The sequence below is a fragment of the Phoca vitulina genome, unplaced genomic scaffold, assembly GCF_004348235.1.
Source record: "Phoca vitulina isolate PV1807 unplaced genomic scaffold, GSC_HSeal_1.0 scaffold1, whole genome shotgun sequence".
NCBI lineage: Eukaryota > Metazoa > Chordata > Mammalia > Carnivora > Phocidae > Phoca > Phoca vitulina.
This window is the reverse complement of record NW_022589704.1, coordinates 37,330,109-37,354,467: the sequence shown is the minus strand read 5'-3', so window position 1 is coordinate 37,354,467 and position 24,359 is coordinate 37,330,109. Positions and strand designations below refer to the sequence as shown.

The following is a 24,359-nucleotide window of genomic DNA, read 5'->3' as shown; positions in this document are numbered from 1 at the left end:
GTGAAAGCAGTATGTAACAATTATGTTATTACGCAAGATCTTGTGCCTTGTAAATCTTTCTGTCCCCAACATGCACACATCCAGGTACTGTCATAAAAATAAGCCACATTTCCATTGTTTCCATTTTTTTTTTTTTTAATATTTTATTTATTTGAGAGAGAGAGAGAGTGAGAAAGAGAGTGCAAGAGGGGGTAGGGTTAGAGGGAGAAGCAGACTCCCCACCAAGCAGGGAGCCCGATGTGGGACTCGATCCCGGGACTCCGGGATCATGACCTGAGCCGAAGGCAGTCGCTTAACCAACTGAGCCACCCAGGCGCCCCTCCATTGTTTCCATTTCTAATAAAGACCAAGTGCACTGAGCCAGAATCTGCTTTGAATTCTTAATAAAGGTGAAGACACTAGGCTATTATGTAAGGATGCCCTTCCCCACTATTCATTATGCTTGAATGGCACACCTCTCTCCTTTCCACTGAAGTACACTCCTACAATACAAACCCTGCCCTTCTCATCTAACAGGAATCCATTTTTTTTCTTGTAATCTCTACACGCAATGTGGGGCTCAAACTCACAAACCCAAGATCGAGAGAGCTCCGTGCTCTTCCAAATGAGCCAACCAGGCACCCCAGGAATCCATTTATTATTCCGAGGCTTTAGAGCATCTCTGTACCTCCACAAGAAATGACAGATTGCCCCTTTATGACGAGACCTCAACACATAAAATACTGTCTCCACAGGAATGAGTTGTCACCTTTAAAACCTTCCATTACCTTTGTAGTAATGTAATTGTCTTTAGCAAAGAGAAACAGGAGAGTACTACAGGTGGAATAATGTTTTACACGCTTGTGCCAAACCCTACCCCTCATCTATTGGCTTTCATTTCTCTTCTACATCATGGAAAGGCTAACACAATTAATTTTAAACAAATTTTTATTACACAAAGGTTGTCACATAATTGGATATTTCTCTACTTTGTACACAATTATTCTTACTCTCCACAGAAAGGCTGCTTCTTAACTTTTCATCTGGTGATGGCAAACACTAAAATCCTGACTTTAACAGAATAGTAGTAAAAATGCCTCAATGATTTAAGTTGAAAGCAGTACATTGGTACATGGCTCTTGCACTCAGTTATCGGGAATGTACAAATGTCTTTTTATTCAAAAATACAAAATAAATTATCTGTAGGCATGGACAATGACAACAGTAACCCATTATATGTTGTCAACTGAAACCAGTAACTGATGGTTATAGTGATTTTCTTAAACATCAGCCAGCCTTTTCTTCGGTCATTTCCTTCAACTGACTTCTCTGAAGTTATGGTTGAGGAGCACAGCCTTGAGCTTCCTCTCACAGTTCATTAATAATGGTAAAGCACTATTCTAGGAATCAGAACATGCCGCCTCCCATGCCACCTCCCATACCACCCATTCCACCCATTGCTGGGTCCTTCTCTTCTTTAGGAATTTCGGTGACTACAACTTCTGCTGTAGTTAACAGAGAGGCCACTCCAGCAGCATCCAATAAAGCAGTTCGTACAACCTGAGAAAAAAGTTTGATAAAATATTACCTTTTTTCTTAGTGAAAAAATGAACAAGACTTAAAAGAGTTCTTGAATTTTTAGAAAACGGTCAACTTTTTACCTTAGTTGGATCAATGATTCCTTTTTCCACCATATTCACAAAATCTCCCAGCATAGCGTCATAACCAATTTCTGAGGAACTCTGCATAATTTTCTCAACTATCAGTGATCCTTCAACACCTGCATTCTTAGCAATGGTCATTGCAGGAATTTTGAGTGTTCTCTTAATAATTTCTATACCTAAAGATAACAAATTTTAGCAAATTTAATTTCATTCTTTTGTAAGAATTACAACACAATTCTATTTGTGAGACTATTGATACAGGAAAACCCCAACTGGGAAATTCCACAAGTCAAATCATTCCCCTGAAAGACGTGATTACATCTTTCATCTATTCTCTGATTATCAGTGCTATTCTATCTTTGTTATTCTGGAAATTGCTTTGTGATGTATTGTTCTATTTGACGGGCAGCAACAATATTCTAACAGACTAAAATGAGGCTGCAAATCAACTCATTTGTCAGGCAATTTTACCAATTTTTTGATCTTCGTTAGCTGGAGTTATTGAGTCCAGGGCTGGAATGCAGCGGAGCAGGGCACAGCCCCCTCCCAGGACAATGCCTTCTTCAACAGCAGCGCGCGTAGCATTGAGGGCGTCTGTAACTCGGTCTTTCTTTTCATTCACTTCAACATCACTTGTCCCACCAACCTAAAGATTAAAAGAATTCCAGTTAGTATGGGCTTCTCCCATTCAAGATGCTGACTGTCAAGAATCACTAAAAAGCACTGGGTTTACTTTAAAAAAAAAAAAAAGTAGAAAAGGTTGCCTATTTGTTAAAAATGACTGCATGATTAAACAACTAATAGGAGGCGCCTGGGTGGCTCAGTTGGTTAAGTGACTTGCCTTTGGCTCGGGTCATGATCCTGGAGTCCCTGGATCGAGTCCCGCATCGGGCTTCCTGCTCAGCAGGGAGTCTGCTTCTCCCTCTGGCCCTCCCCCCTCTCATACACTTTCTCTCAAATAAATAAATAAAATCTTAAAAAAAAAAAAACAAACAGCTAATAGGGTGAGTGCAGGGTGCCACATCAGTCCAATACCAAAGTGCTTATTAAGAAAACACTTTTTCCACAGGAACACTCCTAAGTTCAATTCTGGTTTTAAGGAAGGACAGTATTCCAGCAAAGAAATTTTTATATAATATATATATAAATATATCCATTTCCCAAAACATTTTGGTTACACAGCACTGTTAGGGAATACCACAGAAACAAAATCATTCTTGGGATCAGAACTCAAGAAGCTCATTCACAACAATGAATTTTACCTTCAACACAGCTACTCCATCTGAGAGTTTTGCCAGACGTTCATTCAGCTTTTCCTTTTCATATTCACTAGTTGTGATATCTAACTGCTCAATGATTTCTTGAATACGTTTTTCAATTTGAGCCTTGTCACCTTTTCCTTTTAAGAGCATGGCATCATCTTTGGTCACAATGACCTCTCCAACTTTTCCTAAGTCATGAGGCTGAACATCTTCGAGATTTAGCGTCAATCCTTCTTCCCCAAACACCTACACAAAAACATTTAAGAATGAACCAGTTGGCAAGTTTTTCATTATACCAAGTTTATCAGTAATATATCATGCAGGTGTTTTGATGAGAGAAACATCTTGTAATACTGTATTTCTTTGAAATGTGAGATTTTAAAACAACTGCTCGTCCAGATAAGACTCGATCAAGTTTTTCACTACATTTTCCACTTCACTTAATCCTCAATATTAATTAGCTTTATTTGAGAAAAGTATAAACTCAACTTCTCCAAGGGTCACTTTTGGTGGACCCGGGACTAGGCCTTATACTTAAACTCTTAAGTTCTATATCTTTTCTACTGTATTCTTGAAAACAGATTGGTCAAATAACCCTATTCCGGGGCTAGACTCATGGCAAGTTAGAGAAGGGACCTTAGCACTATTTAATCGAAGCTTCACCTCGCAGACACCTAACAGAAACACAGAGTAAGTAAACAGTTGAGATAGTAATATCTGACATATCTGTGACAATAAAATCTACCTATAAATTTTAGGCCCGGAAGTATAAAAGATTGAGTAAACCAACATCACATATATTTTACTTACTGCACCACCAGTAGCAATAGCCATGTCTTTAAGCTGGTTCTTTCTATTGTCACCAAAACCTGGAGCTTTGACTGCCACAACCTGAAGACCAACTTTTAGCCTGTTAAGAACAGTTATTAGTAAGAATGAGATTTAAATCTAATAAAAATGCTTGTCTAGTTCTTAAGTACTAAGATTACTTAGGAAACCTTTTTTTTTTAAGATTTTATTAATTTTTTTGAGAGTGAGAGAGAGCATGAAGAGGGAGGCAAAGAGGGAGAGGGAGAAGCAGGCTCCCGGCTGAGCAGGGAGCCCAATGTGGGGCTAAATCCCAGGACCCAGGGACTATGATGTGAGCCAAAGGCAGACATATAACGGACTGAGCCACCCAGGCACCCCTGGAAACCTCACTTTTTACAATTTTTTGCTTCCTAACAACTTTTGGTCAGACAAGATGAGCAACTCCCATTCATCCATATTTGCCAATATCCAATCACCTTCTTCACTAACTGTTGACCTTACTTTCCAGTTAAACTGAACCCAGGAACATAAATGTTAATGTAAGCAAAAAACTTTTAAGTTAAATACAGTGATAACCATTTTATAGATTGTGAAAATCAGAACAACTACTAATTATTAAATTTGGGGGATCTAATAAGCATTTATCCCTATCCTATGGGTTCTATTTAGTATTAGATCAAGTTACTACTGAAGTTTGAGCAAGTAATGTTCTTAATTCACTTCCTTTATAAATGTAAGAAGCTGATAATAACATTAAGGTCACATGCAATTTTATTAGGTAATGAATACCTAGAATATACAAAGACATGTCCACTCAAGACTAGATTGTGAAAGAGAAGGAGGGGGCACCTGGGTGGCTCAGTCAGTTAAGCGTTTGCCTTTGGCTCAGGTCATGATCCCAGAGTCCTGGGTCAAGCCCCACATCGGGGTCCCTGCTCAGTGGGGAACTGGCTTCTCCCTCTCCTCCCTTCTCATTCTAATAAAATCTTAAAAAAAAAAAAAAGAGGAGTATTTATTTTTTTAAAGATTTTAGTTATTTATTTGACAGAGAGACAGTGAGAGGGAACACAAGCAGGTGGAGTGGGAGAGGGAGAAGCAGGCTTCCGCAGAGCAGGGAGCTCAATGTGGGGCTTAATCCCAGGACCCCAGGATCATGACCTGAGCCGAAGGCAGATGCTTAACAACTGAGCCACACAGGCGCCCCAAGGAGTATTTAAAATTCAAGACAAAGTGGGTCTATTTTATTAAAAGCCAAATAAAAATCAGAAGGATAAACTCTGATAGTATGCCAAATAAATCAGCCATCCAATATTACAGATACCAGTAAAATGGCTCAATGAAACTCTGTTGGTCTGTAGGTCTACGTTTGTTTTTTATTTTGGCTTCAAATCCCACAATCTCATAAGGTTTTTCATAACCCAAAAAGCAAATCCAAGCTAATGAACATTCCAGGATATAGCAACTCACTCAGAGCTTTTGTGTCAAGGTATGCACACAATCTCTCATACATACCTATTTCATTTGTGCATTTCCATTATAATGAAATTGGAAAGTATTTCTTTTTTTTTTTAATATTTTATTTATTTATTTGAAAGAGAGAACACAACCAAGGGGAGAGACAGCAGGAGAGGGAGAAGCAGACTCCCCACTGAGCAGGGAGCCCAACATGGGGCTTGATCCCAGGACCCCGGGATCATGACCTGAACTAAAGGCAGACGCTTAACCATCTGAGTCACCTCAATTCTAAGAGTAGGAAGAATATGTACTTTAATAATGCCCTAATATTCTTCTTTGTAAGCCTTTTTTTAAATTTAAGTAATCTCCACACCCCATTGGGACTCGAACTCAACCTGAGATCAAGAGTCACATGCTCTTCTGACTGAGCCAACTAGGCACCCCAATAACGCCCTAAAATTCTGTTTATAACATTAACTACCTGTCTTAAAAGTCAAAAGTAATACATTATAGATTAAGAAAGTGAATAGACCTCAATTTATCTTAGACTGTCAATTTCTCTATTTCAGATCATTAATTAAAAATTTTTTTTCAATAGATTATATAACATACTGACAAATAAACTTTGATCTAGAATTGAAAAAACAGGTGCCTGGGTGGCTCAGTCGGTTAAGCATCTGCCTTCAGCTCAGTAGGGAGCCTGCTTCTTCCTCTGCCTGCTTTTCCCCCCTGCTTGCGTGCGCTCTCTGACAAATAAATAAAATCTTAAAATAAGATAAAAATAAAAAATAAAATAGAAAAAATATTTTAACTTACTTCTTCCCATGCAAAATTAATCGTGAGAATATTTGTCCAGAAAAAAGTCATTTCTTCAAAACAACTGTAAACATTTATAATAAAAAATAGACACCACATACAAAATTAGGCTATCTTATGAAAAAGTCACACAAAATATTAAGGGCTTTCAAATAGAACCCATTCAAAAAGAAAGAACCATTGTAACTGGACCAAGAGTTTATGAAGCACACCTATATTACACACAACGCTAGATACTAACACAAGTGGTTCGATGTGGGGGTACATAACGGAGATTTCAAACATTAAAATAAAAAACTGCTTTTCATTTGGAAATGTAAACCAAATACCATGGCCTATTACCTATTCAAAACGAGTGTACTCAGAGCTTCTCCATCAACATCTTCAGCAATTATGACCAAGGGCTTACGGTGAGCATTGGCAATTTCAAGAGCGGGTACAATGGACTGGACACTAGAAATTTTCTTTTCACTCAAAAGAACATAGGCATCTTGGAATTCACATTTCTGACCTGCAAAAACAAGGAACATTTCAAAACTTAAAAAATTAACAATATTCTGAAAACAGCTGCAATTTATTTAAATGAAAAAGCTATAAACCATAGTTTGAGTACATTTCAAGTGACTAATGAGTTCATGTTTTCCCTTTCATTTCTCATTTACATAACTTTTGGAATATATAAATTTTTTTTCTTAGAGATATGACCTGATAAATGCTTACAGTCTGACACATGGCAAGCTGTATTTTTTTTTAAATTTCACTGACTTACCTTTTGATGTATTAATAAAGTATGGAGAAATATAACCTCGATCAAACTTCATGCCTTCAATAATTTCTAATTCATCATTTAGTGTTTTCCCATCCTATAAAAAAATTAGTTATATGAATTTCATTAAAGAAACACAAAAAATTATTATGATAGACCAGATTAAGAGACCCCACTGATCACGAGGGATCCCAACCCCTAAGTATGCAAATGCTCTAGGGCATCCAACTCCCAATTCTGCAAAAATTTCCAAAATGCATATTTGAATTTTTACATCTAGAAGACAGTATCATTTAAGTTAGAACGCGTTCATTCCTGACAGCAAAGGCTAAAAATTCACACAAAATGCTGTTAATTACTCTAGTGTACATAAATGCTAACGTTATGCATAAAGGAATCAAATATATGAAACATACAGTTTAAATTTTTGTATTTAAAAACTGTTTTGATCATCAGACAACTCATTCCAAGCTATTATTAAAAACACTTGCCTTTACTGTGATGACACCCTTTCTTCCAACCTTTTTCATTGCATCGGAAATGATGTTGCCAATTTCTTTGTCTCCATTTGCAGAAATCGTAGCAACCTACAACAATCAAGTCACTCTTCCAAGTTAAAAAGATAAGGCCTGCATCCCCAATCAGCTCCCCTCCGTTTCCTAGTAACTTCCAAACTGATACATGGGGGCAGGGGGTGGGGTGTGGGAGGAGGAATATGGACAAGGATGATATGGTCTAATAGTTCTAAGCAAGTGTTGGTTCTGTTTTCAGTTATTTTTAAATTCATCATTTGGCTACATTGTTATTAAAAGATATGAAATAAACACAACTATTCTTTTTTTAAAAAGGGAGGCTTCACCACCTGGAAAAAGTGGCAATATTCTAACATAACAAAAAATTATGCACCTTTTGACAAATGGCTGAAGAACATTTTCTGTAACAAACAAATGAGTTTTACTCACAGCCATGTAGAACTAAAGTGACAGCCCACTAAGACTCTAGTTATGGTCACTGCATTATTTTCAAATGTTTTGTAGCAGTAAGAAGAAATGTGTTCAATGTTAGTGACTGGTTGGTATCATTATTCTGACACTGGTATGTGATTATGAAATAAAATCATATTTATCATAAAATATGAAAAATCCTTACCTGAGCAATTTCTTCAGGGGTTGTCACAGGTTTAGACTGCTTCTTAAGTTCAGCAATTACAGCATCAACAGCTAACATCACACCTGATTAAGAATAAATGCCATTACAATGCTTATTCTCTCATGGTTCCTCGTCAAGTAAAAATTTCAATTCATGTTAAATGTTTTAATGTGTTAATAAGCCTATACAATGCTTCTGTGACAGCACTTTTCTTAATCTCATGGAGTTGAATGGCATGCACTGAAACAGGAACTTTAATAAATGAAGACTCACAGAACAAAATTATTTTGAAAACTGGACTAAGAAAAAAAAACTGTATAATTTCAAGAATCTCACCATTCAACTCATTCTGTATAAACTATTCCCAATCCAATCATGTTGCATGTTTCCAACAGGGTCACCCAATACTTCCCTCAATTGAATGACAGTTATGCCCCTACACGTTTTAATTATCTGAAATTTCCTCATTTAACATGTAATTATAAGCAAAATATTTGTTCTAACAGTCAACAGCATCACAACATGGATTTAGGATCACCCAATTTTGTTCAGTCGGGATAGTGCTGGCTCTTCCCTTATTTTGAGAAATGTAACTTCAAGAAAAAAATCCAAAAAAAGGCATGTAGTAACAATCATTTCTTTGGAGAAGTAATCTTAATAACCTCAATTAATACTTGTCCATGATTTACACTCAGACTGCTTTTTTTTTTCCGAGAGAAGGAAGAGAAGAGCAAGGGGGAGGGGCAGGCAGAGAGGGAGAGAGAATCTCAAGCAGGCTCCATGCCCAGCAGAGCCTGATGTGGGGCTTACCCTGAGATCATGACTTGAGCAGAAATCAAGAGTCGGACGCTTAACCGACTGAGCCACCCAGATGCCCCTCAAACTGCTTTTTAATGTAACATTATTTGGACCTCAAACATGGAAATAGATGGAATGCTGATACATCAGTGTGCTGGGATGCCAATTCTGACAAAACTTGTTAATAGCATCCCCCTTTACTCTCAAGTCTCCTAATATGGACAATAATATACCCTAGAAATAAGTAGCAATTACATTTTCAAGATAGAAAAACCAAGTTTGAGTACATAGCTAAAAAAAAAAATGGCAGTGACAGGAATTAAGTCTATATCACTATGGAGCTCATGCTGAGGAGCAGATCTTTAAATTGTGGCCTAGTTCCCCAAAGCAAGCAATAATAAACAAAATGAAGACCACTTATGTACTATGTGCTCTTAAGAGGTAAAAACAAACAAACAAAACCCCCTGCTTTTCTATATATATTAAAAAAATTTGATATCCTGAGTGACTTAGTTTAGCCCTACTTTGTAATATACCAAAACTGTATAATCTCTCCATGTGCTAATCCCCAAAAGTTTACTATTTTCAAGGTACACAGTATATGCTGTATCTTTCAATAAACTTCCCTTATGTGCTGGGGGGGGAGGGGGGTTGGGGGCTCAAGACACGGAGGAGAGAAGGACAAGGAATGTCTTAGTTATATTTCCCTCCTTAACACCTAGCATAGGACACACTACATAAACCAGGCATCCAATCACTTTCTGCTGAAGGAAAACTCAGGTTTTTTTTTGTTTTTTGTTTTTTTGAGTGAGAGGAGAAACAAGAATCAACTTAAGACACTTCAAAACACTGTGGTGACAATGAAGAGACTTTCCTACCTCTTCTGATTTCCACAGGATTAGCACCTTTGCTAATCTTCTCGAAGCCCTCCTTGGCAATAGAGCGTGCCAAGACAGTAGCAGTCGTGGTGCCATCCCCAGCCTCTTCATTTGTGTTATTGGCGACATCTTGAACAAGTTTAGCGCCAATATTTTTATATTTATCTTTTAAGTCAATTGACTTTGCTACAGTCACACCATCTTTTGTTACTTTGGGACTTCCCCAACTCTGTTCAATAATCACTGTTCTTCCCTATAATTAGAGAAAAAAAAAATGTGACAGAACATAAGTGCTATTTAGCTTAAAACACAATGAGCAGTTTTGAATAATAGGATAATTACTTGAAAGTCCCAACACAAATTGTCAACTTTTATTAGATCTGCAGCATGAACCTCAAAGGCAAATTCATCAGTGTTCTTAGCTTATAGACAAAATGACCTCCTCTGCCAAGTGCTTAACTTTGCAAGAGATTTTATGATAGATAAAAATCCTAGAGACTACAAGATGTCATCTCATTAAAAAAATAAAACCAAAAAAACCCCCCCAAAAATAAACCAAAACAATCTGGTACATCATAATAAAATTCCAGAATATTCTTCACATAATTTATAGTTTTGTCCGGTGCCTGCTATCTTTGAAAGTAATGTGAAAACTTACTTTTAAACTGGCTTTAAAATTTCACTACTAAAATACTAACAGCAAGGCAAGTACAAGTCACTCTTCCAGGGAGGGCTGCTTCAATGTTAAATCTCAATCATGGTGCAAATAGTATTGGCAGCTTCTGGATTTGAACCAAAGCTGCTACTTGTGAGGCATGCCATATTTTATACAGTATATATCAATACTTTGACACTGGAACTGTCAGCCTGAAATCAAGCATCACTCCACTGTGCATCACCTTCAAAGGCCTTCTCAAATTATTTGTTACCCCTCACTCACCACCTCTTCACCTTAAATGAGACTTAAAATTTTAAATGTGCTTTGGAACAGAATGGACAACATAAAAACACTAAGTAAAACTAGCACCTACAAGCACATGCTTTAAGTACTACATACTAAATTACATACTTCCAGTACGAACTACTGGGAAAAAATCTAAAATTTAGGCAAGCAAGAGTAAGTCTACCTTCCATTAATTCTACCTTCCGTTTGCGAATCCACTTTGATCTGTGAGTTACCACTCTGTTACATCATACATTATAGGAAAGAAAGTTCCGCAAATTTTAAAGAAACAATTTAAGTTTTAAGACCACTGTATCTAAGTAAAAGAAAAAAAAGATTAAGCAGTAACTGGGAACTCTTATGGGTATATTGAGGTTTCTCAACAATGGATACTGAAGTACTTACTATTCAGTAGCTCCGTGTGACTATCTGGTATCATTAAAATATTATTCCTTAACTCACAATACTATAAATTACAACAAAATAAAAACAGATACCTTTGGCCCCATAGTAACGGCTACAGCATCGGCTAAAAGGTCTACACCTTGAAGCATTAAGGCTCGGGCATCCGCACCAAATTTTACGTCTTTGGCATAGGCCCGAGTGAGATGAGGAGCCAGTGCTCTGGACACTGGCCTAATTTGGCGAAGGACTGCGGGTAATCGAAGCATTTCTGTGGAGAGGGGGGCGGGGAATCAAATTAGCAGTACATCAATACTAGCAGTACCCCGGTGTATTACAGCAAACATGACATCTATACACCACAATAGAACAAGAAATGTTAGATGTAAGTTGGATTGACCTCTGCCAGTCACTACACCCAGGCCACGGAAACACAGGTTCAGAACACCAGCTACCTGCGTTAAGTCCCCACGTGAGGCCGTCCCCGCACCTAACCGAGAGCAATAGCACAAAGCACACACCATCCCCTTCCCCAAGGCCACCTACCCCAGCCGCTAAAAACGAGTTAATCTTTCACCGCTAAAATACCCTTAAGAGCAAATCCATTCCAAATGTCCTCCTGAAAAACCACGTCTGCAGGAAAGGAGTGGTCTATAAACTAGAGCGACCAAGGGAGAAAAAACATTTCTGACGATGCAAAAATCCGCTTAGCAAGATGTGTCTTCATGTATCCACTCGGGGCTACCGTATCAGAGCAGCCCGCAAGGCCGCGAGGCTGGGGGCTCTAGCCCGCCCCACGTGTCTTTCCATTAGGACGCCCTCAGCAAGGTCAAGGGTGGAGAGCTGTCCAGGGGGCCAAAGGCGGCTGCGACCACCCTGCCCGGCACTCTGCAGTCGACCAAGACAGGGCTACAACGGAAAGCCCACGTGAATACACTCCCCCGATTCCACACGAACTCCCGGGCAAGCCCTCCCTCCTGCGCCCTGCCCAGGCGAGCAATCCACGGCGCACGTGATGGGCACCGACATGGACCCGTGAGGCCTGGCCCGGTGGCCCAGGCCTGCGGCGCCGTAGAAATACCCTGGCTCTCGCCTCCCGGCCCAACGAGGCAAGACCGCAGGGAGTGGGGAAAGGGCCGGCTCAGGGATCCCGGGCGCCTGGAAGTGGCGGCGTGGGGCGGCCGTGTACCTGCGGGGCAGCGGCAGCGCGTACAGACCGTGAGGCAGGCCGTCGGAGGCGAGTGAGGGACAGAGTGCACGGCGCACACGGCAAAGAGCCCGTGTCCCCTCCCTCCGCCGCTTTCCCCCCGCCCCGCGGCACCGCGTGCGAGGGCGGCTCCCACCCCTTCCCGTCCGCCGGGGCCCGGCAATCGGCACGCTCCATGCGCCAGCTCCGCCCCTCCCTACCCGAGCAGTGCCAGGCCAGCGGGCTCAGCCCCTTCCGGGCCGGCTTAGGCTAGTTCCCGGGCTGCACTCGGTTCCAGAACTTTCCGGGAAGCGCCGCGCTCTCTGTGGGTCAAGGTTCAAAACGCGTCATTTCCGGAAGAGGGGCGAAGAGCTAGGACTTTCACCTCGGCGGGCGGCCTAGAAAAGCCTAGAAAGAACTCCTCTTTTCTTCCGCCTCCGCGTACTCGCGTCAGTGGCCGACGCACAGACCTCGGGACGAATCGCAGCGCGCGCTAGTGCGGCCACCCACTTTTGCGGGGAGGAGCGGGGGGCGGGAGTGAGCGCGCCTGCGCGCTGGGCGGTCTTTTCCCACGTTCACGTGGCCCGAGGGTCGTACTGCGGGTCTTCTTGCAGAGGCGGCAGCTCCAGAGCAGAGTACGAACTGCGGCGGTCGGCGTCATGGTGAGTTCCGCATGGACTGGAGGCCGGAGAGCCCGGCTCTGCTTGAAGCCCATGGGCAGCCGGACGCTTCTCTTTGGGCCTACCTGAAGGGTAGGGGTTATTGAGTGACCCGCGCCTGCAACAACCCTGGAGAGGCCGGGGCCCACGGACCCTTTTCTCCGCCAAGGGCTCTGCACGCCTGTGGCCCGCACGCCTGTGGACCTGGGGGCTGGAACCCCAACGCACGCGCCGCGGCGAACCCGAGTCTCCTGTGAGGGTTTTGTGGGTGTGTAATATTTTGAAAAGCGTGGCTCCAGGCGCAGGGGTTCACTGTTTTTGCTGAAAATTTCCAGAGAAATTTGAGGAAGGAAAATATTTGACCTTGAAATAAACTAAGGTTGCCCTTAATGCTCGTCTGATTGCTGACCAGAGGAGCCAACAACGACCCTTAACATATACGGAATGGGAAATTAAACTCAGAACGTAGAGCAAAACATTCAAGTAGTTTTCTTGAATGAATAATCTTGAGTTTTGGCGTTGATTTTGAAAGCCACACGTGCTTTTTGATGTGTAACGCTTATAAGGTAATCACATAACTTTTTGTTTCAAATTTAACATTTCTCTTTTTACAGGCAGGGCAGGCGTTTAGAAAGTTTCTTCCCCTCTTTGACCGAGTTTTAGTTGAAAGGAGCGCAGCTGAAACTGTAACCAAAGGAGGTATTATGCTTCCAGAAAAATCTCAAGGAAAAGTGTTGCAAGCAACAGTAGTAGCTGTTGGATCGGGCTCTAAAGGAAAGGTAAATGGGGCTAAGGTGGAACTATTTTAATGTGAAGTGGAGGGGGAAAAAATCGTTGGTGATTATTAAAAGTTAAATAGCTTTGTGTTATCTTCAGGATCATTTCCTAATTCAGTCACGTCTAATCTGCCTCTTCAACGAAAATGACTGTAGAATGAAGTTGCTTATTTTGTGTGATGGAGAGTTCCAGAGTATTAAAATCAGTAACCATTTGGTAGTCTAGTATGACCAGCGTTTTCTTCAAATTCTAATTTTTTGAAAAAAAAAAAATAATGCTTACGGGTGATCCATGGGTGCTTTTACGAGTTGAGGGGAAATTTAAACTCTAGATTTAACCTCTAGCACTAATTGCCCTAATCTTTTAACCATTTTTGGCCTTAGTTGGTATACTACTGAAAGGAATAGGTTGGACCTAGCCTTAGAGGCATTCTCCCAATTGATTAGACCTCAGATTTGAAAGTCAGCCAGAATACATAATAAATGCTTTTGGAGTCAAATACATTAATTGCATTGTTCCAGTTGCCTGTAAGAAAGAAAGTTCTAGCAAGGAGCTATCCTGGAGTCAGAATAGGAAGGCTTTGGGGAGGGGGCATTGTGCTGCAGTCTCTCTCCTTAAATCTGCACTTTGATTGAAGGAAATTGAATCATGAAAGAAGTATATGTTCCAAATTCTGTAAATACCTGTTGAGTTTTTGTGTATTAGAAGAAGTTAAACTTGACTACTATAATCTGGCTTTTAAAACTGATTGATTTCACGTAGTCTGGAGGTTATGTTAATATTTAACAATGAAAAAGTTAGCTTAAGTTAGCTTCACCATTATAACTGAACTTTACTCTGAAATTAGGTTTTAGTTGAAGCCTCCATGTATGCATTGTTTCAGAGTAATTCTACAGTGATATTTTTGAGCGAAGAACTGTGATTATAGTGTAAATCATATCACTTGGTCACCAAATCCTTTTTTAACAGTTGATTTGAATGAGCATATTTAATTAATAAAAGGTGTAAATATTTGGTGAACTAGGTGTTTTGCTGATAAATATCTTTATTTTTTTTAAGGGTGGAGAGATTCAACCAGTTAGTGTGAAAGTTGGAGATAAAGTTCTTCTCCCAGAATATGGAGGCACCAAAGTAGTTCTAGATGACAAGGTGTGTAAACTTATTATTTCTTAAAAGTTAAAATATTTGTGGGACTCAGTCAGTTAAGCGGCTGCCTTCGGCTTAGATGGTGATCCCAGGGTACTGGGGTTGAGTCCCACATTGGGCTCCCTGCTCAGTGGGGAGCCTGCTTCTCTGCCACTCCCCTGCTCGTGTTCTCTTTCTCTGTCAAATAAATAAAGTCTTTAAAAAGTTAAATATTTATTACTAGTTTTCTTAACTAATGGCTTGTCTATTTGCAGGATTATTTCTTATTTAGAGATGGTGACATTCTCGGAAAGTATGTGGACTGAAATCATTATTAAAATGGCATGAAGTGAAGCTGCCCATTCCAGTGAAGTTGTGAAATCTTTCATCATGTAAATAATTTTCATGTCTCTCTTTTATAATAAACTAATGGTATCCAAACTAATGATATCCAGTGTCTCCAAAATTTAGTTTTAGTGTACTGATATAAACATTAGCAAATAAAAATGCATAAATGAGTGGTTAATCTTTATTTGGTGATTTAAGATGGTTTTAGGGTTCTCCAGTGTTGTTGTTTTTTTTTAAGGAACCTGCAGAGAATTCTGGGAAACAGGCTTTCCAATCTTCACATTGAATTTAGCTTTATTGCACAGATTATTGATGCTGATACAAAGCCATGGATTTACACTTACATTTTTAAAAGCAGTATTTTAACCTCATGTATAACAAGCTTATATTGAAGTATAGTTCTTCATTTATGGAATCTAGCGTTAAATATCTTGTTTTGTAAGTATTTAGAAAAACTTAGTGAAGTTGCCCAGTTTTTAATACTTGATACTACTAAATAATTTACTTTGAAAAAAATCCATGGAAGGTTTAATAGCTACCACTGGTTGAATGCCTTTTATGTGCCAGGTGCTGTGTGCTAGTGATTACAGCTAACACCTCAGGAGCATTTTCTATCCACTGGCTACTGTTGTGGGTTCTTGGTGCATATCACTTGCTTTAATCTTTCAGCAACCCTCTGGGGTACAGTCATTCTCATCTTGCGAATGAGGAAGGTAAGGCACACACAGACACACACACCACACACACGTTGAGCAATAATCAAGCACAGTAGGAAGTGGCAAAGGCAGATTTGGCAGTCCACCTCCAGAGGCTGCTGTCTAAAACTTCGTCTGTGGCTACTTTGTCAGATAATTCTAAGCACTTGACACACATTATTTCAATCCTGGTTGATAACCACTGTGATCAGGGATGGGTAGTACCTGAGTGGTAATTATTGGTATCTAGTTCATAATTTGTTGAATTTAACAAATAGGAAACGGAGTTAGAGCTGGACAAATAGCTTGATTTAGCTATAGCAGCTAGAGAGAGAAGGTTTGGACCCAAACAGTCCTACACCAGACTTGATTACCAACCCCTAAACTGCCTCTCAGACCAGCTATTCTTGGTCAAATTTTCTAGTTTTGGTTACCTATAAATCAGTCTGGTGATATGTCTTTTAGAGTGTGCCCTATATTTGTCTTATGGAATTGAAATCTAAATGAAATTGTAAATGGCGGGCACCTGAGTGGCTCAGTTAAGCGTTTGCCTTTGGCTCAGGTCATGATCCCAGGGTCCCAGGATTGAGCCCCCATCAGGCTTCCTGCTCAGTAAGGAGCCTGCTTCTCCCTCTCTGCTGCTCCCCCTGCTGTGCTCTCTCAAAATCTTGAAAAAAAATTGTAAATGGCATGGAGTAAGTCTCAACTTTCGGTCATGTCTTATTTACGTTAATGTGTTGGTGCCATTTGGTATACTAAGGCTTAATCTTTGTTATCCTCAGTTACAAGAATTATTAAAAGTTTAATTTACAGCACCCTAGTGGGTCATCAGTTTCCTATTGTCCCCGAAGGACAGCTAGATAATCTGTTTTGCTCTTCAGAACCTTGTCAAGCATGGATTTCCCTGTTTTACCAATGAGAAAACTGACTCAATAGAGATGAGAAAACTTCTTCAAGGCTCCATGGCTGGTAAATTGTAGAGTTAGGCAACCAGTGCAGAGGCCATGTTCCCCAATTCTGTTTTTCAAACACCCAAGCAAATGAGTTTGAGATAAGGCAATAGTTTGCAAACCTTGGATCATCCAAGTATGTTTAAAATTTCAGGACTCCATTTATAATCTCCTAAATTAGAAGGATGGGGGGATTTTTGTTTTGGTACCATAGAAGTAGTCCCATGATGCTTGTCTAGCAGAATTTCTAAAGAAATAATTTTAGATTGTGAGATTATATGGGAATTAATAGGGAAAAAAATTTTGGCATGAGAAATTTAGGCCAAAAAAAGGGTGCTGAGGGTGTGGAACCACGTTTCACAACATTATGCTGTCATTTATCTTTTGGTCAATAAAAAAATAAGGTAAAATAGAATTACAACTGGAATTTTTGTGATTATACTACCATTTTTGAGCATTTGCCATGCACGGTTTTAGGCATTTAATATATAATCTTGCTTAATTACATGTAATCATAGCAACCCAGTGAGGTGGATATTCCTTGCCTTGTAGGTAAAGAATAACTTGCTCAAGGTGATACCCCTTTTAAGTCATAGCTTGGGATTGAACTCAGGTTTGTCTGACTCCAAAGTATGCTTCAAGGGGTGCATGGGTGGCTCAGTCGATTAAGGGTCCAACTCCTGATTTGGGCTTGGGTCATGATCTCAGGGTCATGAGTTTGGGCTCCACACGTGGCATGGAGTCTGAGATTCTCGCTCTACCCATCCCCCCTACATTCGATCTCTTTCTCAATGAATAACATCTTTAAAAAAGTGTGTCTTAAACTATTCTACACAAAAAATTGGGGAAATTGAGAAAATTACCCGGAAGCTATTGTGTTGCATGGGTATTACTGTTAACATGGTTTTCCCTCCTATTATTCCAGAAAGTGTATGCTTTACAAAAACTTTTATCTAAAAAGTTGATTATAAGATTTCATCTTTATTTTATTATAAGAACACAACATGAGATTTATCCTCTTAAGAGATTTTTAAGTGTACAATACGGTATTGTTAATTATAGGCACTGTTGTAACAGCACATCTTTAGAACTTTTTCATCTTGCTTATCTGGAACATTATGTCTTGATTAGCAGCTCACCATTTCCCCCTCCCCTAGTCCCTGGCACCTACATTCTACTCTGCTTCTATGAGTGACTATTTTAGATAAGTGGAATATTACAGTATTTATCCTGTGTTTGGCTATTTATAATGTCCTCAAAGTTCATTCATGTCACATATTGCAGTATTTCCTTGTTTAAAGCTGAATGTATATACCATGTTTCCTTTACTCATTCTTCTGGTAGATGGACATTTAGGTGGTTTCTACATCTTTAGCTCTTGTGAATAGTGCTGCAATTAACATGGAAGTGCTAATATCTTTTAGAGATTCCTGATTTCAGTTCTTTTGGATAAATATGCAGAAGTGGGATTGCTAGATAGAACTATGGTAGTTCTGGGTTGCCTGGGTGGCTCGGTTGATTAAGCGTCTGCGTTCGGCTCAGGTTGTGATCCTGGGGTCCGGGGATCCAGCCCCCCACCAAGCTCCCTGCTTAGCGGGGAGTCTGCCCCTCCCTCTCCCTCTGCCCCCCCACCCCCGCTCTTGTCCCATCCATCTCTCTCTCTCATAATAAAATCTTAAAACTATGGTAGTTCTATTTTTAATTTTTTTTAAGATTTTATTTTTTTTAAGTAATCTTTACACCCATCACAGGGCTCTAACTCAAAACCCCAAGAACAAGAGTTGCACGCTCCACCAACTGAGCTGGCCAAGTGCCGCTCTATTTTTAATTTTTTGAGGAACCTATGTACTGTTTTCCATAGTGGCTGCAGCCTTTTGCATTACCATCAACGAACATGGATCATAAGGTTTTATATATTAGAGGTACTAACTTGTCATATTTGTCCTAATTTGATGTGCAGTTTTTGTTTCTAGCTAGTCAAATCTCACTTCTCGTAGTTTTTAAAATTCTGAACATTTAATTAATCCGTAATTTATTTACTGTATGGTCTATGTGTCTTTTTTTTAAACCAATGATTGGCTTGTGTCAACTTTATCCATTTTACCCACCACCACTACCCCACCTTGAAATTTGAGGTATCACCTTTATTGTACATTAAATTTTTAAATACATCTACTTGTGGGTTTTATAGCCGTGTTCCATTGATTTCTCTATTCCACCACGTTGTATTCAATATAAATATAAACTTTTATATTTAAGTTTGATACCTGATAAGGCAAGTCTTCCCCCGCACTTACCTGGTTATGAACATTTTTAACCTTCTTGGTAAGAACTACCAGTTTGCTGCTCTCCAGAGTGATACCAAGTCATGCCTCTTCCAGCAAGTTGTTGTTTCACTGCACCCACACCAAAATGGAGTTTTGAACTTTTGATTCATTTATGTGAAGAGTATTTACATGGTTTCCTTTACCGTTAAGCAACCTTGTAGAGAAAGCCCAAACAAATCTAAGTTATGATCCTGTGTTGCTTACATTATAGTTATATGACATGGACAAATCACCTAACCCCTCTTAGTTTAAGAATTAACTGTAAAAGGAGGGGACTAGATGTCCCTTAACATTTTGAGTCAGGCCTGTTATTTTTTTCCTTAAACTTTGATTTTATTTAAAAATGGGTAGGGCGCCTGGGTGGCTCAGTCGTTAAGCGTCTGCCTTCGGCTCAGGTCATGATCCCAGGGTCCTGGGATTGAGCCCTGCATCAGGCTCCCTGCTCAGCAGGAAGCCTGCTTCTCCCTCTCCCACTCCCCCTGCTTGTGTTCCCTCTCTCGCTATCTGTCAACTAAATAAAGAAATAATCTTAAAAAAATAAAATAAAAATGGGTAACATTCACATAGTTAAAAATTCAAAAGGATATACACTGAGGTGCCTGGGGGGCTCAGTCGGTTAAACCTCTGTCTTCTAGTTTGGTCATGATCCCAGGGTCCTGGGATCGAGTGCAGCATCGGGCTCTCTGCTCAGCGGCGAGTTGGCTTCTCCTCGCTCTGTGATCTCTCTCACTTTCACTCTCTTTCAAATAAATAAATAAAATCTTAAAAAAAAGGGGGGGATATACACTAAAGAGATATACACTGAAAAGTATCCTTCCCTTCCCTATCCCCCAGCCACAGACTTCCATCCTTAGAGGCAACTAGTGTTACATTTTATATTTTCAGGGGTACCTTACGTATACATTTTGTGTGTGTGTGTGTGTGTGTATGTGTGCACACGTGTGCTAGGGCATGTATACATATATGTCTTATGTATGTGAAATACATATATTCATTTTTTCTTTTTCAAAAAATAACATTCCATACACACCATTTGGCACCTTTTTAATATTGTCTTTGGAATGAATCTACAAAGAACATAAAGAGCTTTTTAAATTTTCATTATAGCTGTATAATGTTCTATTATATGGGTGAACCATAATTTAAGCATCCTCCACTGATGAATATTTAAATTCTAGTCTTATGCTATTAGAAATACTTCTGCAGTGAATAAAAGTTTTGCATAAATTACTTGCATATGTGAACAAGTATATCTGTAAGATTAATTGCTATATCAAAGGGTATGTGGATTTTAGTCATATGTGTATATACATACCCATATCTCCAAGTTGCCCTTCATAGAAGTTCTATCAATCAACAGTCCTAACAGCAATGGAGACTGATTGCTTCCCAGCCTCAATAAGAGAGGTTGTTATAAAGGTTTTATTTTGCCATTCTTATAATTTTACTTTTATCATTATGAATGAGATGAGCATCTTGTGTTTGACAGTCACCTCTGTTTCCTTTACTGTTAACTGTCTATTCCTATTGGCTGTGAATATCCTCTGCCTGTCTTTCTATTGGACAATTGGCCTTTTATGATTTGTGTGGTATCTTTATTTATTAGGGAAATTGGTTCTTTGTGATAAGTTTTTCCCTCCAGTTTATTATTTTGGCTTTGATTCTGTTTATGCTTTGAACTTGCAGGAAGTCATTTTGGTATAGCTGAATTAATATTTTCCATTTATGGCTTCTGGGTATTATGTCAAACTGAAAAGTCTTCTCTAATACTTAAAGGTTCTTCCATGGTTTCTATAGGTGTTTTTTTGTTGCAGTTTTTTATTTCAGTCTTAGCTTTATCTGGAGATTTTACTGTTGTAAGACATAAGGAATGGATCCAACCCCCTTCCCTCTTACAGATTAAGCCTAGTTCTTTAAGATACATTAAAATTTAGCCCAAGTCTTACAAAATGGTCTTTCAGTAGCAGTTAGCCTGGAGGCTTGACTTGGGAAAAGCATCAGTGGGTACTTACTTATCTGACTCGAGTGTTAGTTCAAAAACGCCAGTTTGTTCCTTTTAAGTCATTCATTTTTTTGAATATGTGCCAGGTACTGTTGGAGATACAGGAATGAATAACATTGGGAAGGGAGAAGTAAACAACTAAATTAATAGCATACTTTTTTTTTTTTTAAAGATTTTTATTTATTTATTTAAGAGAGAGAGAGAGCGAGCACAAGCAGGCAGAGCGGCAGACAGAGGGAGAGGGAGAAGCAGGCTCTCCGCCGAGCAGGGAGCCCAACGCGGGGCTCGATCCCAGACCCTGGGATCATGACCTGAGCCAAAGGCAGCCACTTAACCGACTGAGCCACCCAGGTGCCCCAATAGCATACTTTTATTTTATTTATTTGTTAAGTAAAGTCTACCCTCAACGTGGGGCTCAAACTCAAAACTCCGAGATCCAGAGCCACATGCTGTACCAGTTGAGCCAGCCAGGTCCCCAGCACAATTTTAGATAGAGATTCATGTCATTGAGAAAATAAAGATAGAAAGTGCTGCTAACTTCATGAAAGACATTAGGTGCCCTACTGATAACAGGAAATGACAATAGTCTGTTGTGATTGGTCTCTTCTGATCACATTTTCTCTTCCTGAAAGTTCAGGAACTACTGTATTATCTATTGCTGAGTAACAAATCACCCCAAATTTAGTGGCTTAACACAATTATAAACATCTCACATAGTATATGTAGTTCAGAAATTTGGGAGCATCTTATTGGGGTGGCCCTGGTTGGTGGGGGCTATCTCTACCATTGTCCAAAAATTTGTCTGGGGCTTCCAAGATGGTCCACTCACATGCTGGCAAGTTGATGCTTGCTTTTGGTGGGAGCCTCAGTTCCTCACCAGGAACCCTCATAAGACTACTTGAATGTCCTCACACATGGTACCCTTCTCACCCAGGGCAGGTGAGCTAAGAGAGCAAGGCAGAAGTCACAATGTCTTTTATGACCTAAAACCAGAAGTCACAAATCATCATTTTCACAGTATCCTATTATACAGGTTAGCCTAATTTAGTATGAAAGAGAACCACACAAAAATGTACATACCAGGGAGGCACCTGACTGGTTCAGTGGGAAGAGTATACAACTCTTGATCTCAGGGTCATGAGTTTGAGTCCCACATTGGGTGTAGAGATTACTAAAAAAATATTTTTTTTAAAAAAGTGTACATACCAGGATATAATAATCATTGGGAGCCATCTTGGCAGCTGGCTACTACAATTACCAATTTGGTCAAATATTCTAGAATTCTAGAGAGAAAAGTGAAGTGCCATGGGAGTTTGGTATCTTACTCATCTGCAGTCAAAGTTGTCTAAGTTTGAACTCTTTTTAATATGTTCATTATTTGTTCAATTTGTTCAACTATGAACATACTTCCCCATACTGCTCTGCTGCCTCAACTTTGCTTGGCCTGGGATGAAATCTGCATCTCCACATATCTATACTTTAAGGCACATTTCGACTACTTCATGCATCATTCATAGTGTTGTCAATTTTGCTCTTAGGTTGGCTTCCTTCAAGCCAACATGGTTGAGGCAGTACCAAACTTGGCAATGCTCATGGGCCGAAAAAAAGGACCATCTCTTTTGGTATCTCCTCAAGAACAAGAAACCTTTCTCCTAACCCTAGCCCTAACCCTTCCTCCAAACCTTCCCCAAAGGCCTCCATTAGATATCCTTTGCTATCTCTTTAGGCTAAAAGGAGTCAGATGCTTACCATTTAACTAAACCTTGGCTTAGGCCAATAGGGACTCAAACCTCAGCTAGAGATGGGTTTACCTTTCCCTGGTCATATAAGGAGAGATGGATACTGAGCAAGATAAAAGTATGTTTGCAAAGAACATGTGTGAAGAGGAATGGACAGCAAGTAAAAGACTTAAGACTTTTTTTTTTTTTTTAACTAGGCTCCACACCCAGCATAGATCCCAGTGCAGGGCTTGAACTCATGACCCTGAGATCAAGATCTGAGCTGAGATCAAGAGTCAGATGCTCAACTGACCGAGCTACCCAGGGCACCCCAACATTTTTGCTTTGTAGTATAGTAATCTACAGTAATCTACATACCACCCTTCCCCATTCATTTTTAAACTCTTTGAGGAAAGGAGCTTATACATCTTATTTATGTTTCTCAGCACTTGCTCATTGCCCTACACACAATGGGCATTCACTGTTTTACTTGGATTTTAACATTCCCCAAAGAGAATTTCATATAGGATAGATATTTTTGAAATTACTTATGGTATTTTAGATTTATAAAATATTTTCTTGGGGCGCCTGGGTGGCTCAGTCGGTTAAGCGTCTGCCTTCGGCTCAGGTCATGATCTCAGGGTCCTGGGACTGAGCCCTGCATTGGGCTCCCTGCTCAGCAGGAAGCCTGCTTCTCCCTCTCCCACTCCTCCTGCTTGTGTTCCCTCTCTCGCTGTCTCTCTCTGTCAAATAAATAAATAAAATCTTAAAAAATAATAATAAAATATTTTCTTCTAAACTTTAATAGAAATCAAGGAATATTTAATTTTTTTTAAAGATTTTATTTTTGGGGGCGCCTGGGTGGCTCAGTCGTTAAGCGTCTGCCTTCGGCTCAGGTCATGGTCCCAGGGTCCTGGGATCAAGCCCCGCATCCGGCTCCCTGCTCCACGGGAAGCCTGCTTCTCCCTTTCCCACTCCCCCTGCTTGTGTTCCCTCTCTCACTGTGTCTCTGTCTGTCAAATAAATAAATAAAATCTTTCAAAAAAAAAAGATTTTATCTTTAAGTAATCTGTACACCCAGTGTGGGGTTTGAACTCACCACCTCAAGATCAAGAGTCACACACTCTACCAACTGAGCCAGCCAGGTATCACAGGAGTACTTTTATACTTGCTTTCAGCCTCTATGAGTTAGAGAGAAAGAAGTGCTGTGCATTATTTTCATTACAAATAAAGAAACTTTTGATAGTTCTTTCAAAGTCTTACAGTCAACAGGCAAGAGAATCTAGATTTCCTGAATCCCAGCCCAGAGTTTTTTCCATTTGGCCATATTACCTTTAAAAAGACTATTCCTTCTTTAACCAAAATATTCAAGTAACCATTAGTACATGTAATTATTATCAGTGCTCATGCTTTTTCTTTTCTTCTTCCCTCCCCTCTCTCACCCACCAAATTAACACTGGTTAGAAAATTGTTTTTGTTTGGAGGTCATAATCTGCAGACTGACAGAGGAATTTAAATGTGAAGGTTATGAGCTAGAAACATTTCAACTGTAAAGAACAAGGTTCTTCCTGTGACCAAGGCCAGAGTCGACATCATAATGCAATTTTATCAGACTTTTCAGAGATAAATGCCTATTCTGTTCCTGAATTT

At 39.8% G+C, this 24,359-nt stretch overlaps 2 protein-coding genes across 5 annotated transcripts in view; one reads left to right on the top strand and one right to left on the bottom strand.

Moving 5' to 3' along the window:
* Positions 1-909: 909 nt before the first annotated feature.
* Positions 910-12,417, bottom strand: HSPD1 (heat shock protein family D (Hsp60) member 1). Of its 3 annotated transcripts, none has more exons than XM_032405479.1 (12): positions 12,330-12,417; positions 11,018-11,193; positions 9,578-9,830; positions 7,902-7,984; positions 7,244-7,339; positions 6,756-6,849; positions 6,329-6,497; positions 3,716-3,815; positions 2,906-3,151; positions 2,115-2,289; positions 1,641-1,819; positions 910-1,539 (listed from the first exon to the last, which is right to left on the bottom strand). In XM_032405479.1, the coding sequence occupies exons 2-12, from the start codon at positions 11,189-11,191 to the stop codon at positions 1,387-1,389; spliced, it is 1,722 nt and encodes a 573-aa protein (XP_032261370.1). In that variant the 5' UTR covers positions 11,192-11,193; positions 12,330-12,417; the 3' UTR covers positions 910-1,386. The 3 variants fall into 3 exon arrangements, with proteins under 3 accessions (XP_032261370.1, XP_032261359.1, XP_032261380.1); XM_032405468.1 differs by lacking the exon at positions 12,330-12,417 and adding an exon at positions 12,112-12,259; XM_032405489.1 differs by lacking the exon at positions 12,330-12,417 and adding an exon at positions 11,469-12,075.
* Positions 12,418-12,571: 154 nt separating this feature from the next.
* Positions 12,572-24,359, top strand: part of LOC116633125 (10 kDa heat shock protein, mitochondrial) — a 39,903-nt gene continuing 28,115 nt past the window's right edge. The window contains exons 1-4 of one of the 2 annotated variants that reach the window (XM_032405509.1): positions 12,572-12,770; positions 13,382-13,546; positions 14,604-14,693; positions 14,945-15,195. In XM_032405509.1, the coding sequence (XP_032261400.1) occupies positions 12,768-12,770; positions 13,382-13,546; positions 14,604-14,693; positions 14,945-14,995 (309 nt within the window). In that variant the 5' untranslated portion in view covers positions 12,572-12,767 and the 3' untranslated portion in view covers positions 14,996-15,195. Of the gene's footprint in view, positions 12,771-13,381; positions 13,547-14,603; positions 14,694-14,944; positions 15,196-24,359 lie in introns of those variants that run through there. The other variant, XM_032405518.1, reaches the window with a different exon arrangement.